The sequence below is a fragment of the Manduca sexta genome, chromosome 11 (genome assembly GCF_014839805.1).
Source record: "Manduca sexta isolate Smith_Timp_Sample1 chromosome 11, JHU_Msex_v1.0, whole genome shotgun sequence".
Lineage (NCBI taxonomy): Eukaryota > Metazoa > Arthropoda > Insecta > Lepidoptera > Sphingidae > Manduca > Manduca sexta.
Genome location: NC_051125.1, coordinates 9565392 through 9582863, shown reverse-complemented (window position 1 = coordinate 9582863; position 17472 = coordinate 9565392). Strand labels below are relative to the sequence as shown.

The window sequence follows — 17472 nt, the reverse complement described above, 5'->3', positions numbered from 1 at the left end:
TAGGTTATTAAGGAAGTAAAATGCAGAGATAATTAACCGTTGTTTAACAACGATTTCGTTAATGGCTTCAGGATTTAGATAATCATCGCAATGCCGGCTTTAATTGTTTTCTAAATGGATAAATTTTACTAAATTTAAAATTTTGATTTTACTAAATGGATACGCGTACAGTATGAATTCAGTGTTTATTTATAAAGTCAGACATTATTATTCATACCCATTGTTGTTTAACCGCAACCATTTACAATAAAATACGACTGTGTGAAAACAATTTTATTTTCATTCGTAAGTGAGTACGTAATGGAAGATTAAAATTTAAAAGCGAAGCAAATAGGTCGGAAATGATATCACGAAGAGCTTTGTTTGCCCATTCCAAAAATTACAGTGTATTTTTAGGAGACATTTATTCTATTACAAGGGACAGCAAGGAAAAATCGTGATGCGTTTGTAAACTCACGCCCAGGCCCAAAACAATATTGTACGCATTGTTTTATTCAAAATTAGAATTCGAATTTATGATAAGAATATTTGTAATATTAAAAAAAACTGGAAAGTTTATTATTGGCACAACACTGAATTCCTTTGCAACAAAGTTTTCACGATAAAAAGTTAAACCTTCCTTCCTTGAAATATCCGCTACAATTGGTACAAATAATGTCTCAAATACAACCAAGTATCTTTTTTAAAGTAGTGTCCTAGACAACTTTTGAACTGGGAACGGCAAGAGATTTCAAAAGCAGTAACTTTAAGATTTCACAAAAGATAACTCCAACGCGAAGCTATAACATAAAGTTTAGAAATTTGAACTTATACTTTCTTAAAAGAACAGAGTACCGTAATGGTTTGGGCGTTCGCTTAATGTTTATGAGAAAAGATTTTATTGCCTAAGATTTAAAAAAAAGTAAAGATTAAGCACAAAATAAAAACCCTGCAAACCTTAGTCCACGATCAAAAACGTCTACTCCAAACTTGTAGTTGAAATGATTTGCCTTTATTGCAGAAAATCACGTGTTAACTTATAGCAATACCAAATAACGTGATTAATATAATTAACCGCTTGTAAAATCATATATTATCACGCAGAAACGCCGGGACGTTTAGGCTAATCGTTTTAACGCAAACACGATTAGCTAACCTAACTAAGTTAGCTAAATGCCAGGAGGGTAAGTGTCAAATGTCACCGTTTTACATCGCGCAGGCGGTTAATTAAACTTTTGAGCTAACAATTCGGTTTTGCAACAAAACCTTTAAACAAAATGATAGTTTACTTCGTTGTGCACGTCCTAATGAAACAATAGTATTTTAGTCATTTCATTAATCACTCTAACTCTTAATATTTTTTAGAAAAGTCAGACCTGTGCCCTTGGTTTTCGAACCTGCTTACATTCGTCTCGGCAGTCCGTTCCACACCCAACGAAGCCATCGCCGCTATTGAGAATAGCCTAGTACAAAACATGTTAAATGCACAAAACTTTTCATAGAGATTTACCGCCTTAATCGTGAATCACGCAATATTTCACACGGTGGTCCCACTACGATCATCAAATTCAGGAGCTGTCGTTAATCAGCAAAATCCCTCACCGCATCAATGACACCGATTGAACCATCGGTTTGATACTTGTTTATTTCATTCCCCATTAATGGCATCTGAGGTATGCCATCAACAAACCGATGCATTTTTACGTACGGCCACGGTTTTTGGCAATCGGCCACAAATTTTTGATAAGTGTTAAAGCTGAACTGCATAACTCGATTGAACTAATTTTATTCTTGACGCTATGCCGGCCAAATCACGTAGGCATCTTGTTATCAATCGTGTTTTCATTACTTTATCGTTCATAAGTTTATACAATGATCACAAGATGACTTTCACGTTGACTATGACGTTAAGTAATATATAGTTCAGAGTGGCTATTTATTGCTTACAGCTGATCGTGCCGCTTTAACTATCGCGGACGGTAGAGCGTGGATTTCCAATTAGATTAAAATAATACGAACACTATTAAAATCGTACGCTTCAATGCCACATGACCTATCGTTATGTACTTTAGTTTTCGACGAGTTCTTATTTATAATTTCTCAATAATTCGCGGTTACTATCTATAGATGTAAATGAATGCCCGGTTTACTTTACGACTAAGTTATCAGACTAAAAGCTATATTTAATCGCATTTCCTATACATACACAAGTAATATCCGTGAATATTAATTTCGGGAACCGTTTAAAGCAAATATTGAAACCTGGACGGCCACCATGTTAGTTCAAGTGAAGTCCATTTTAATTACTTATACCATATCAATCAAGAGAGGTAAAACAAAATATGAACAAATAACTCCTTTTCAAATTCATTTTATGTTCAAATCTGTAAAAGAACCAGTGGCGAAGCGTCCTATCCGATTCCTACCGGCTTCCCTTTTAGGTTTATTTACGTTTGTCTTAGTTTTTGTTTTCCGTTAAATTGGTCGCGATATGTTAACTAAGGAAATTTTTTCACCTCGGGTTACCTTCTAAAAAATTTCACCCTTCGCCACTGAAATGTACTATACAAAAAAATATGTAGGTACAATTACCTGAGATTAAAATGAGTGTTTACAGAATTTTTCGTTAGCTGAATAAGTGTGGTATAGAATCTAATCTACCGCAACAGTAATTGAAATTTGAATAATAAATACAAAATTTTCAGCTCAATTACATAAATTAATTAATTTATGATAAGTTATTCTTAGGCCTAGACACCATTTGCATGCATAAGCTAGTATCAAATTATACACGGCGATAGTTGCGTACATTATAGGTACTAGCTACTGGGCAATAGGCATCAATTGGAATATAATTTGTCGTTAATTATGAACACAAGATTATAGTTTTCTATACGCATACGCAAAAACTACCATATAGTTTCACCTCCATCAAAATTCAAAATTCGTTTATTGCGATCATATAGGTAACCTATGTTGAGATTTATATTATTTAAATTGATAATAATGTGTTCAAGTGATAGTAATAAACCCACGCTGTAGGCATATTTGTCTAAAGCAGGAATGAAGAAACTTTATTGAAAAAAAACAATTGACTTTTACGTATCCAAGGCCGGTCTTAGTTATTCAGGCATACACACTTCTGGCGACCTTTTGTTTGACCCTATTTCTTTGCGTATAATTTTCTCAATTTTTATTACTGAGCCAAATTATCTGCTTGCATGCCACCACTTGCGAACAATGAGTACTTACCATTGTTTGTTTTTTTTTTATAGATTTAAACCCCGCAGTCAACACCGGGGGAAAAAGCGAATTGGATATTAAAAATCCCCCAGCTCTGCGGCTGCAGGGAGAGCAAGAAGGAAAAGTTGAAGAAGGAGAAGGAACCATCTTAGAATGGATAGAGCGGGAAAGGAAGGGAAATGTTCGCGAGTCCTTCAAAGGCCTTAATGTGTACTTACAACTATGAGGTTTACACATTTGACTTTGTGCCCAGGGCCGCGACAAATGTCCACTCATGCATGGGCATGCATTCAGTGTGGAGCCTGAGCGTACAAGAATTAGTACCATTGGTTTACCATCTATGGTCTAGAGCATGAATGAGCCAGGTCATTCGGGATATAAACTGACTCACAGAAAAACCTCAGCTCAGTGGGCCCAAACACCAAATACCTTTATGCGATTCCGATACTTTCTAACGATCACTGCATTCATGATTTTTCTGATATAGGTTTTATGACCGGTGGAGATGACTTTATATCGAATGGTTCAATTGATCGTGTGCCGGTCTAGGCATTAAAAGAAAATGTACTTTGGTACATACATACGTATTATGTATTTCCAATATGTTTACATCTTGTAAATAAGTACATAATGTTTCCAATTTTAAAATGTAAATTATAATCGGTATACTAAAATAGTGAGTTCGTGACATTTGTCCCCTTTGACTATTCCTAAAGAGTTAACATCTAAAATAATTTTAAATAATTTATAGCACAAAATACCGACAAATATTATTACAAAAATTAAACATCCCAAATGTGTACTCATAATAAAAGTTGTAGGTAATAATTCAAGATATTAAAATGATTAATGAACCATTTCTTGCCTATCGTTTATATGGAATCGACTGGAAGAAATCGCCTACAGCAATGAGTCCATGCCTTTATTATCTTTATTCTTTGAGTTTTATTATTTCGCTCGAATAAACTTGAATGTGCAATATGTATTTAATTATTGGTACAATAGAGTAGAAGAAAACAATCTCATCTAATCTATATTAATTTATTGAACTGCATAGATACCTACATACTTCGTTTATAATGAAAATGTGTAAGTAATAGTTAATACATTTTTGTACTGATAACACAAAAAAGGTGTTTACTTTAAAATAAAGGAATTATCTCCAACGTTGGCTGAGACGCTAGGGTCTACCGGTTTGATTCCGGTAACTTAAAAAAATACGATTTGTAGGTATGTCTATATTAAATAACGCTGCTGCGAAGCTGTTTGTCCTATAATTGACTTAATATTCGAATACACTTCATAGACAACAGTACTTATAATATTTAATAATATACCTAGCTGAGAATACAGGTACACACCTACATGAATTAGTTAAAAATCATTAAAAACATTCTCAAAATCAACGAACTGACACCGTAATGATAACTATCTTAATAGTTTACGCTTCATAAATTTTCTAAAAGCCTTAGGGATCGCCATGGTCTTAAAGGCACCGCATCACGCTGCACTGTGCATAACTATTAAAATATTATTTATGCACAAAAATGAAATATAGTTTTTATATTTACAAACATTAAATAAGTGAGAAAAACCCACATTTATAAAACATATAACTTTAAATATTTTTAGCATACTTAATATATTATCGAATGTCTACCCTTACCCAAAGTCTATTGTTTTGGTTATATGTTGTTTTTATCCGTAAAATGCTAAACAAGAGACAACCCATAGATCCCTATTGTTGTTTTTCTCGGAACTAATCGAGTGTCAACTTCCAAGACCAAGTTACCATACCAACGCTCCGTACACAAACAAATATTTTTTCACGAGCATGGCACGCAATTGTATCGATTAGAACAGTAAATTTGATAGTATAGCAAGGTGCGCCGGGGCAGCGCGAGGTGCATTCCATAAAGAGGGACGCGAGAGGGAACGGGTTGCATTCTTAGTTATTCTTACCTTTTCACTCACAAAATGTCCAAAAAATCCTTCTTTATTTCATCAGAACAAGCACAAACACATTCTTTACTCGTCACTCTGTCAGAAATACGGTTTGAAGTGTACAGTATTCAAGTTTTTTTTGTTTACATCACTATCGAAAAAATAACACAGTGGGTAACACAACCGAATGCCCGGCCAATAACAACCAAACTGGATTCATTTGGCTTGTCTGGTGTGACGCGGTATGATGTTGTTTTGTCCTTCTTCAGCATTAACCGGACGGTATGTGCTATCTCTTTCTTACGGAGAAAGGCGCCAGTATACGGCGCGGGCGCCGACTTCTTCCTTAGGGACTTAAAAAAACAAAAGCTTTTGAAACAAGTTGCTGGTAATGGAGCTTTAGGTGCCTACCAATATATTGTATTATTTAGAATGACTGAACAAAATACGTGAACGTTATTTCAACGATAAAATGAAGCAATACGGTCGTAAGTTTGGTAGGTACGCGGTGTTTATTACCAAGTTAGCTTGAGCTTTTATTGAGCTTCTAAGACTACTGTCACCTTGCTACCTTGCTCGCGTCGCACACATGGTAGTCGATTGTGATTGTGGACATAATATTGTTGAGTGACATTCCTAGTACGGTTAACACACGTGCGACTGATTTTAAAATTTGATTGTTTTTAAAAATAAACAGAGATAGGTAATAACAATGATGAAATAATTAAACATTATATGGGCAATACAAACTCTCTATACTTTAATTATTAAGGAAATACTTAAAATTCTTATTAACTTCAAAGATAAAGACAATTAATTAATGTAATTTTGTTTACGCTCGCTTTATTTTCAAAGTTCTGGTAACTAAAAGCCCTGAATTTCTTTGTCGCGAATAGCAAAGTAACATTTTATTAGGTTTATCTACTTCGCCCTAAAAGGAAGAAAGTGCATAATATTAACTGTTTAATTCGCTAAGATTTATATCTCTTTCCATATACCAAATAGAAGCGCGAAAAAAAAAATAAAACTTTTTGAGGTTTCGTACCTCAAAACGAACTTTTATAAGATGACATTAAAATTAAACTATTTTTCGTATTTTATCGCGGTTTTTATATTGTAATTTTCTCCCGTCGTTTCGAAGGCTTTCTAGCCTTTGTGATCACAAAGAGGACTGAGGTGTCATCTGCAAAGTCAAAGTTACAATATCTACCTACATTTTACAATTATACAACTTTTTAATATTTTTTAGCTGTTAATAGTCCAATCTAAGCGGAATGATCTCACAGTGTATTGAAGTAAAATAAAAGTAAAATATAAAATTGCGATAAAATCCGAAAAATAGTTTAATTTTAATGTCTAACATTCGCGTAAACATAAGAAATTATTATTTATTTTAAGTTTAAGTTTTGTAAATATAGTTTTGTATACTGAGATGGAGAAACTCTTTTAATGTTTTTTTTTTAACAAGTTCTAAACAAGATACCGTTATTTATATAAGTTCATTTGATGGGTATTTCTTTAAACTATCTGTCGACATAAAAATCAATGTTTAGTTTTTTCCTAAATACCGCTTTTGAACTTAGCACGGCAGTGTACAGCTCTTAAATCAAATACTTGGGTCTACGGTCTATTTTAACTGTGAAAAAATCAAACTTGTAAGTTAACGCGATCAAAAGATATGTCCGTTTATGTCGTATATTTTGCATATTCACAAGGGAATTAAAACCTATAAAATATTTTCGTTGACCTAGAATCATGATATTTCGCGAAAATCAATTTCCTAAAGCAAATGTTACAGAAACAATCTGATAACCGTAAATAAATTCTTTAATATAAAAATAAAAAACAATTTTACCATTGCTTGTCTTACTATTTCTCCGAACTTATTATTTATCCAACTCCCACTTGTCCGATTTTTATGACTTAATATGTACGGACATCTGTGTGTACTGCATAATTTTGTAAGAAAAATTGCCTTATTTGTGGTCAGATGAAAAAAAATATCCCCATTATGAAACAAGACCAGTAGCGGCTATAAACAATACGAAAACCCGGAGAGGGAAAAAAAGTCCTTGATCTGTGTCAGAGAGAGGCCTGTGGTCTTGGGGGCCTCGATGTGCTACAACGCCAAGCCCTACACTAGCTACTCCCCTGGATATTCATATACTTACCTGAAAAATCTGGTCAATTTTATTCATATCAACGTAAGTAGATATATGTATTTAAAATGTTAAAGAAAATTTATTGCTTCATTGATTTATTACTGCAATGATCATTTTATTATTTTACGCATGCATGTGTATATATTTTAATTGACAAAGGCATACCGAACAAGAATGTTGGCTAATGGCTCGTGGCGGTCCTAAATCGCATTTTGACTAATTTATTATGCGTAACGACATCTAGCGACAATGAATATAAACACTTTTTCCCCTGAAAACTATGTTAGGAAGCTCTTATAAATATAAACATTATACATTGATAGCAATCAGCCATAAAAGTAGTTGAACAAATACAAAACTTTAAACCTGGCATCAATCGCGATATTCTTTTTTCTTATATTGGTGAAGAACAAACAATTATGGACGACACGAAAAATTATAGACAATTTTAAATTTTAAATTCAAGTTTTCAAATACTTTTGTACGTGTACAGTAATAAACGAACTTTTCTGTATTCTGGGCCCTTATTCTGTATGATAGTGTAAACGCCTAACGCGGCCGTGTCATGTTATCCTCGAGAAATGTGCGTGGAATGGTATTCTGTAAGGCAAATCTCTATAGTCCTAAACATGACGCGTTGTGTTGCGTGCTTGTTACGCACTGTCAAAATAACGTGTGCGATAGAGAATAAGGGCCCAGTACATGGATCCTAAAAATACTTCTTAGGTATAATCCTCTACATAGATCTCATAATCAATACTTGCGTTATGAATTAGGACTCGTAAGATTGGGGTTTCGGTTGCGTCGATTGACTCACATCAGTGCATTTAAGTTAAATTCCTCTATATTTAATATTGTTATAATAAAATAGATAAAATGAAACAAAAATACGTTCAATTATATAATTTATTTTCATTTTGCGACTGGGTATTTATTTTTATTAAACGAGTCTCACTTACGTTACATTTCTAAATCTCACGCTGTTTCGCTAATACCAACCTAGTGTGCTACACTGAAGATGTAAAATCATCTGACAAATCAATAATAAGTTTGCCCATATTTAGTGATAAAATTTGTGATCTTAGAGCCTTTTCAGATAACGTCCTCTAATCATTTCTTACTTAAGTCACTTCAATGATAATTTTTTAAGAATAGTAAAGGAGTATCAAAATTTGGGTCAAATAATGGTTAGTTGTTATCACCGCCCATTAACATACTATCAGAGAAATAGATTATCAAATTTACTATAAAGTGACCTGTGACACAAATATAGACAAACTTATTCAACATAAATTAAGATTGGTACTCCACAAAAAATCTCGAATTAACTACATACCCAACAAACTCTTATAAAAATGGGAAAATAAATAATGGACAGAACTATGCGTGTAGTAGAAAAACAGCATAATACTTTAAGGTTAGCGCACACTCCGAGGACAAATATCTTAATCTTATAGCACAAAACATCGAAACGAAAAAATATAGATTTTAATCAGTTACATTTGTAGCTTGGGATTTGTATCCGAAATGGCAAGATTCGCCATCTTTCATTAGATCAGATGTAAGCTCCAATGAAGTTGATCTCGTCGCACTATTGCCTATCCTCGAAGAAAAACAGGCACGAACTTATGTTTACAAGCTTATTTACAGCAGCCACATATCTTTGTCGCTCACTGCTGCCATATTTTGAAAAGTTGCAAGCATATGCCAAATGTAAAATAAAATCAAAATATCGCTTGGCAATAGTTCGTAGTGTGCGCCAACCCTAACAAACTTATTATAGCCATGTCACATATCACAATACAACAAATACAGAAACACACCTCTACTGTATACCTGGGGCCATTGCATTACAATTAAACAAGAGACCGCGCTTTGTAAATCATATAAAAATAACCAAATTATACAACAATAAATAAATTTTAAATTCATTGTGGAATCGAGGAAAGGCGGCCGGTAAGATTTGAGATTTAAATTCACTTGGCTTGTTCGCTTTTGGTGTCTTTGTGCAATTGAAAATCGGTATAAGTAAAGTCGAGTATTGTATATTAATGGCGGAAATCAATAAACCCCAGTCGCTATCTACGGATCGGACTCTCAAGTTCAAATCTATCGAAATAAGATATTTGAAAACAAGCATTATTCTGATAGCTACATTTCCGATAGCGTTTGGGATAAATTTATTGATTTCGACCGCAAATAATAATAATACAGTTACCAGTCACAGTTGGCTATGTGAAACATACACACAAACTATAAAACCACGTGGAACATATGCAAAGGAACATTAAACACACCATGAAAACAATTACATAATAGATGTCATGTAATGCAACACACATTCATCAGTATAGCCGTTTTATTTGTACTAAATTCTACCATCAGCTCAAATAATAATACAAAATGCGAACAAGCCACACCGACTTTCAAGTTAAGAAATAAATTATTAAACTAATAAATTACACCTCGCAACTATTATAATTCGGAATGTTCGTCCTCTTCTTTCCCATCGGAGAGTTGCAGCGGCGGCTCGGTAGACTCGGTGGTCTCAACACCAGAATCTTTAACTGGTTCCGATTCCGGCGCCGATTCTGCCTCCGGGGTTTCTTGTTGGTCCTCGGCCTTCGCCGGCTCTTCCGAAGTCGATTCTATAACAACTTCTTCAGTTTTGTTTTCAGTTTCCTTCTTAACTGGTTTCTTCGGCCGCCATATCTTCATTTTGTTTAAGAGATACTTCACTTCCCTGTCCAAATTGGCCATTTTCTCCCTAATACTTTCAACTGTTAGTTTGATATCATCATTTTTCTTCAATTCGTCTTGCTCTTTGGTGGATTTGGATAACCAGGCCTGGGATTCTTCAATCTTTTTCTCCAAGACACCAATTTCTACTTCAGTGAATATATCTTTCTCCTCATTTGTTTCTTTAGTGAAGTTCTTTGCCATTTTTAAGAATTCCCTTGAGTGGTTGAGCATGTTGTTCATGGCTGCGACGGCGTCAGGCCTTTCTCTGTGCTCCCAATGTTTGTAGAATATAGGGTTAGTCTTTTCTTTGATAACGCCTAGTTTCTCTTCAAACATTTCTGTGGGTGCTTCGTAACCATCGTCGTAAAGCCAGTCAGAAGTCTCACTGCACAATTTCTTTATTTCTTCAATCTGCTCTGCCGTTCCACATTCTGCATACTCCTCCATGTCTACCTTCATTTGAGCATCGACAACAAAGGCTTCTAAATTATTGAGTGCCGTTTCTCTTTCAATGCGTTTTTTATCGATGGCATTCAACTCATTTATTTTAGTCTTAGAAGCCTTGAATTGTTCTTGAGTAAGTGGTAACACGTTGAGTACTTGTTCATCAGAAGTAACGGGTTCTTTAAGAATGACAACTTTAGGTTTAGGCTTGCTTTCCGTTTCAGTTGCATTAACCTTTTCAGTTGTAGTTTCATTGGCTTTTTGTGTGTCGTTCTTGGCAGCGTCTTGTGGAGCTTCTTCTTTCTTTTCTTCAGCTTTCTCTGGCGCCTCTGAATCCGACCCGAATAACTTGCTAATAGTGCTTCCAATCTTGGATAGAGTGCTATCTTTGTCATCATCTTCAGTGACAGTTTTTTCGGCCACAAATTCTACGTTAACTAGGTTTAGTATGCCAGAGTCGTCCATGTTGAAATGCGCCTTAATTCCTTTGTGCTCAATGTTCTCAGCTGTATGTTTGTTCAGTGCAGCGGCGACACCACTTAAAGACACTTGTGTGAGGTTCAAAGCACCAACATATTTAAGCTCGTTAGAAGGAATGTGCTCCAACTCAGCATAGTTTACATTGAATGTGAAGTCATCTGTGTGTTTGTTGAAGGTAATAACTTTCTTTTGTGGGTAAGGGTTCATGGGCCCGAAGAGAGTTCTTTTGATCTGTAATAAAATGGATTTAATTTAATGTTTGATATGGCGTCAATATAACATTATAACAACTTAAAACAGAAAAATAAAGATAGGAACAAACTCAAAAAGCAGAGATGCTCTCAGAGGTTACAGAAAGACAGACACAGCACACACATTATGGGTTGGTATGAACATACAAGAGAGACGAAATGAGCAAATGATCCGAAATTTTAATATGGATACATTACCAACTCCTGAAAGCGATACAAATGGTTATTAGAACAATTTTCTATACAAAAATGTACATCTTACTAAACTTTAATATTTAATTTACTAACCAGTTTGTCATTGCCATCGACATGCCTGTTGAATACGACTTGAATGGGCAATAATACAGCATCTCGAACATTCAACGCTGCCACTTTGTATCCCGTAGCCAGAGATGCCGCTCTGTAAAAAAAATCATAGTTTTAACATCAAAAGATGAGTGAATTGGCATAAATATATCAAAATAGTTTTTTAATGGTTTAAGCTCAGCATTACGGGACTATCCCCCCCCCCCACGACTTCTGTAAGCCAACATCCACAGTGCCACGTATTACATGACATCGGAGAGCGAGACTGCGAGTCTCAGACATTAATCTGTCTTAAGCCACACAATGATCTAAAAAGAAAGTGATACAAGGAGTAGTAAATATGAATCGACTTCTCCCCCTAGTAAGTTCAGGTAAGATATGCTGACCTGTACACAGCGCCGAGTGCAGCGGCCTCGTCAGCGTTGATGGACTTGGAGGGCTCGTGTCCGGCCGCGTCGCGCAGCGCCGCCAGCACGTTGGGCACGCGCGCCGCGCCGCCCGCCACCACCACGCGCGCGCCCGCGCCCGCGCCGCCCGCCGCCGCGATGGCGCGCTGCACCACGCCCGACACGCGCGGCCACAGGTCCGCGCACAGCTCCTCTAGCTCCGCACGGGTCACCTACCATGTACCATATTCGATTTAGCCATTGAATAACTAAACAACTTAGAACAACATCTTCTGTAGGTAAAAATATTCACTTTCTTACAACATTTTAGACTGGAAATTACGAAACCATAGAGAAAAATGTTCAAATTTGAAGTTGTGCTTTTTGAATAACATTACTTTGTGTAGACACACAATATGTTAAACATTGACAAAATCACCGACATAACGCTAAGAAGAAGAACGAAAGGATCAGGTCGCTTCTTTCTACCCACCATGCTTGTTCATTGGCAAAACAATATAGAGCTTTCAATGCAAAGTGCAACTATGGAATGGATCCGATATTCCGAATCATTGAAAACCAAACTTCAAGCGCAGTCGCCGTTTGAAAACAAATAATAAATAAATCGGTACCAATTTGAACCAAGCCTTGCCTACGAAACAATAAAACATTATAGGATTTGTATATATGCTCCATGAAAAAATGTGAATAAGGTCCATAAGTTCAATAAAATCGGGTTAAAACAAGGACGAATAAAGCGTGTACTAACTCTTAAATTGCCAACATCATGACAGCTTTCAAATCTTGCAAAAGCGCAAACAATAAACATACAGTCAAGCTAGTATCAATTAATTTATAATTATTTCAAAACTGTTAGGATTTGGAGCCATAAAAAAATTCAATAATTATCTTAATCTTTAAGCATTACTTATCGAATGACGAGATTATAGCAATGTGATTAAATGAAAAATTACAACTATTAGTACTATTACTACCATAATTAATCAACCTAAACTGTCACAATGAATCTATCATGGTTGCTATAACAAAATACATTTATGTCAGCACTCAGAAGCATGGATGTATGAAAGTTAAGTTCACTTTCAAATAAAAATCTTTTTATTGAAAACTGCAAATCTGTAAATAAATGTTAATTTTAGTTTGTTTTATTCATACTATTATTTGATAATTTAGCTAGAAACAAATTTATAATTTTTTTATCAACTAACTTCTGTGGACGACTTTCTCGAAGTAAAGTCTCAGTCTATACCTTCCAGGTTGAAAAGTCGATTTTCAGTTAAACCATGGAATGTTTGTTAATAAACAAACCAAAAATCATTTCACCAACTTTCACATACCAACTGCTTGAAGTCTTTGTCGTCCAATAAGCTCTCAATCTGCGCGTAGAACTCAGTGTTGGCTGAGAGCACGATCTTGAGTCTCTCCGCTTCTTTGAGCAGTTTCTCCATGGCCCGCGGGGAGGCGCGCACGTCGCCGCCGCCGTTCGCCTCCCACGCCTTAATCAGATGTTCGCGGAGACGGAGGGTCATCTCGTGACCTCCGAGGGTCCTAGTGAAGAATTTAATAGATTACTAGAAATATTGCACAAAATAGAACAAATTTGACCAATCCTTGGCCAGTAAGAATAATGCTAAAAGCAAATTAGCAATAGACATGAGAATGATTTGCGTAAATTTATAAATAGACAATACTAATACTTCCACATCGCTAAGGCAACCAATTTTTATTTCCTTACATGAGGATAATTTATGAAGGGTTAAAATATTAATAAATAAATAATATATTTTAAAATTATGGAGGCATAAAATTTCGTTTATTAATAACTTCTCAGTCCAGGAAGAAGGGTTTATTCCTGGACCCTATAGCTCTCTAAACCAGATGGCACATGACCACTGATCAGGACCAGGGAATGTTGGTCATACTTGCATTTACAGCAATATTGTTAATAGCTATAAACAATTACCTGTCAAATCCAACACCAAGCACTTGCAGCTGAGGCACTGTCTCAACGTAGCCCTTCTCCTTTATTTTAACAGTTTTGTATTCAACCAGGGCAGCCTTGGTGGAGCCAGCGCCCATGTCGAAGAACAATGCGTGCCATGCTGTCTCGTTGATCTCCTGTTGACAAAACAATGGGTTTACATTTTTGTGTGTGAGTTTTGAGTGACGCAGATTGTTTTCAAAACAAAAGTCTTGCTGGATTTTTCTGGAACGCCAATGTTGTGTAAAACACTTTATTTTAATTTACGATTTAGTAAAAATATTTTAAATACAACAAATGGTCGGTAACCCGGCAAAAACAACAAATGATTCATTTTATTTTGTAATTGTAATTTTATCAACTACTGTGCCAAAAATTATACAAACAAGATTCGATTTAATATATATCACAACATTCCCCATAATTACGCACAATAATTGATGAATCGTGAAATGTCGACCTTCATGGCAAATTTGTGAAGGATAGGGACCCACTTTTGGGTTTCCAGTACCAAAGCAGTCACTTAACAACCCCTTATTGACATTAAACTCTGTGAGACAATGTTACTACCTGGACCCAAGTTCATATAGATAAAAGTCGTAACTTGCACTACAATATTAAATATGATATGCTTCATTCAAGAACCGCTATTCGGTGAAATAAATAAATAATACATTGAAAATGATACTTTGATTCAATATCAAATGCAATTAGATATCTCTAACGTAAGTTATAAAATTAATTGTGTCACTTTCACTGTGAGTTCAGCGAGGAGGAACGACGCGACACGAAAGGATGTGTGACACGACGGCCGTGAAGAAATCTGTTTTATATATTTATACTTAATAGTTTAAAATCTTTGGAATGACTGTGTGCTCCCAACTAAGTCTCTTATCTTTAATATTAAGTGCCGTATTGTGTTAGTTTCAATAAAGTGTAAATAACACCAACTTATGACAACTAATAATTTAAGATTGTTGCACAGCAAACACACAAACAACAAGCAACACACATAAAACTATAGTGAACTAGATGAAAGTACAGGTACTCCTCCAACATCAAATTAAAAAAAAATCCAAACATGTTTTTTTTGACAAGCATCCTGCTCGGTTTTTTTGAATTATGATGAACTATGTGGAATTGCTTGTCAACTTGTCAACTTGAAACATAAGATGCTAAATCTTATAATGACTATTGCCTAGTTATTAATATACGCACCTTTCTCCTAAATATTCCATAGTTGATAGCGATAGCAGTGTAGTCATTGATCAGTTGAAGTACATTGAGTCCGGCGAGAGCGGCCGCTTCTTTGAGCGCGCGGCGCTCTGCTTGGTTGAAGTAACCGGGTACTGTGATCACGCACTCACTAATCTGTTGACCTGCAGACAAATTATTTGATTGAGCTTTCAGATTTACACCAACATTTCATCAAATGTTGGACTTATTGGATCAAAATTTAAAACTATATCTATATTGTCTTACCTGAAGTTAGGCACTAGCCAAAAGATTGAGATTACTAAAACTGTAGTATTTGTTTTAAACCAACTAGACAAAAACTCCCTCATTTAGTCTGAGAGTACTCCAAACCAAGAAATTACCATAAATAGACAACCAACTTATGATAGATATACTAATTGAAAAATAATAAATAGGTATTTGCTAACACAACTAACACAGGTAACTAAAGAAAAAGCAACCACATCACTCACCATGATTGATCTCCGCAAAGTCCTTGGCTTTGGCCAGGAGTTGCGCTACCAACTCCTCAGGAGTGAATCTGGTTTTTTCATCATGCACAAATTCAATTGTGCCGCGCTCTGATTTAACTATATCATAGTATGGGTACCGTTGCCTGAAACAAAGTCATGGTTGGTTACAGTAGTCTATAACTGTAAAAAAATATATTTATTTCAATTAAAACAGATAAACCAATTACACTAATTAATAAAAAATAACTTTCTTGACAAACAGAGTAGTAAGAGCGTGGAACAACCTTCCACAGGATGTGGTTGCAGCAGAAAATGTGAACATGTTTAAGAATAAACTTGACAAATATTTTGCTGGGAAGTGAAACTGGAATTGAGAATTACAGGATACAGGCATACCAGTTAAATATAGTGCCTGCCTGATAACAAACAATAATAATAATAAAATGTAACTACAGTAAAATAGTAAATAATAACTACATAAAATATATGGTATCACATTTTCATTTCACAATAGTGCAAACATTCATACTGGATCATGTTCTAATCAATTGAAAAAAAAGTGAAAATGTTATCTTAAATGTAAACAAATGGCAAGCTGCAAGATGATTTGATAAAGCAGACAATACCAATAAGGTTAAACTTTCAATATGTCAAACATTGTACAAGTTGAAAATACATATATACCTGATTGTTTCATAGATATTACACTATTTGTGGAACTCTTTTATAGTTGCACTATTAACATGAGGATGGTTGAATACATTCTATTACATTGTGATATAAACAGATTAATTCTAACCAAGATATAGAAACTGACACAAAGTTGTTGTGAATATTATTTATTTCTTAAGATATTATATGTAGGTTTCTTAAGATATATGGAAGTATAATGTTAATATTCCATTCACTTGCCTTATATTCTTAATATTTAAAGTAGTAAAATACTAGTAAGAACCAAACCATATGGTTCCACGAAGAACATATTCAAAAAGTAGGACATAACCATAACCATGACATGTATATTATGAACATGCATTAGATATAAAAGCTTTGTAAAGATAATGTAATTGAATATCAAATAGGTTAGTCTATCCATCAAAAATGATCAAATCAATTTCCTATTACAAGTATACTTGAATGTGAATGGCAACATTTATTTATACATGTAATGGAAATTGAAAGAACAATATGGAACACCTCTCTCACCTGTAAGCCTCTACTAGAGGATGATCGTACGGTTTTCCAAGTAGATCTAACAAATATTTATATGAATTCTTAGGGAACCTAACGCCGACAGTCACGGCATCTTCGCCGAATGTCCGCACGTCGTCCCTGAACGCGACCACAGCTGGAGTCTTCCTTTTGGACTCCTTATTCAGCACAATTTCCATAGGAACACCAGGCGACACGATACCGATCTTCATCCATTCAGACCCCAAATCAATAGAAATTACTGCCGCGGCGTCAGTGTGATGACTTAAAAATAATGGTAACAATACCAAGCACAACATTCCATACATTTTCTGTAAATAAAATACGAAAAACTGATAAAATATCGAAAGCCGAAGAACACATCAGTGATTGTAATGTAGGTTGACGGAATAAGTTTGCATTTGCTATTGGTTTATATACTTACTGGATTTAGGGCCATCTTCTTTCAATTTATTAACATCTAGACAACTATTTAATTCTATCTTTGCACTTAAAGTAAAAGTGGAATAATTACGACTCTTTTGTATTTTATTTCTGCCAAGTGAGCCAGCTACTTTAATCCACGTCAAGTTTAACGTGTTTTCTTCTTTTTGGTTAACGCAATAGTTGCCA

The 17472-nt window shown here is 35.0% G+C and overlaps 2 protein-coding genes across 2 annotated transcripts in view; both read right to left on the bottom strand.

Moving 5' to 3' along the window:
• The window catches only part of LOC115452670 (interference hedgehog), a 69869-nt gene extending 64365 nt beyond the window's left edge, over window positions 1-5504 (bottom strand). The window contains exon 1 of the mRNA XM_030181264.2: window positions 5185-5504. The gene's annotated coding sequence lies outside the window, so the exon portion shown is untranslated. The remainder of the gene's footprint in view (window positions 1-5184) is intronic.
• A 2716-nt stretch (window positions 5505-8220) lies between these two features.
• Window positions 8221-17471, bottom strand: LOC115452756 (hypoxia up-regulated protein 1). Its single transcript, XM_030181358.2, has 9 exons — window positions 17285-17471; window positions 16855-17171; window positions 15649-15791; window positions 15158-15318; window positions 13922-14076; window positions 13296-13506; window positions 11938-12170; window positions 11534-11645; window positions 8221-11225 (listed from the first exon to the last, which is right to left on the bottom strand). The coding sequence occupies exons 1-9, from the start codon at window positions 17297-17299 to the stop codon at window positions 9804-9806; spliced, it is 2769 nt and encodes a 922-aa protein (XP_030037218.2). The 5' UTR covers window positions 17300-17471; the 3' UTR covers window positions 8221-9803.
• Between the last annotated feature and the right edge of the window lies 1 nt (window position 17472).

Bases quoted from the DNA above. Each gene is read 5' to 3' on its own strand.
- LOC115452756 (XM_030181358.2), bottom strand. The intron at 13,507-13,921 runs GTAATTGTTTAT...ATTCTTCACTAG, and splicing joins CTTGGTGTTGGATTTGACAG to GACCCTCGGAGGTCACGAGA. The intron at 12,171-13,295 runs GTATGTGAAAGT...GGTACATGGTAG, and splicing joins ACAAAGACTTCAAGCAGTTG to GTGACCCGTGCGGAGCTAGA.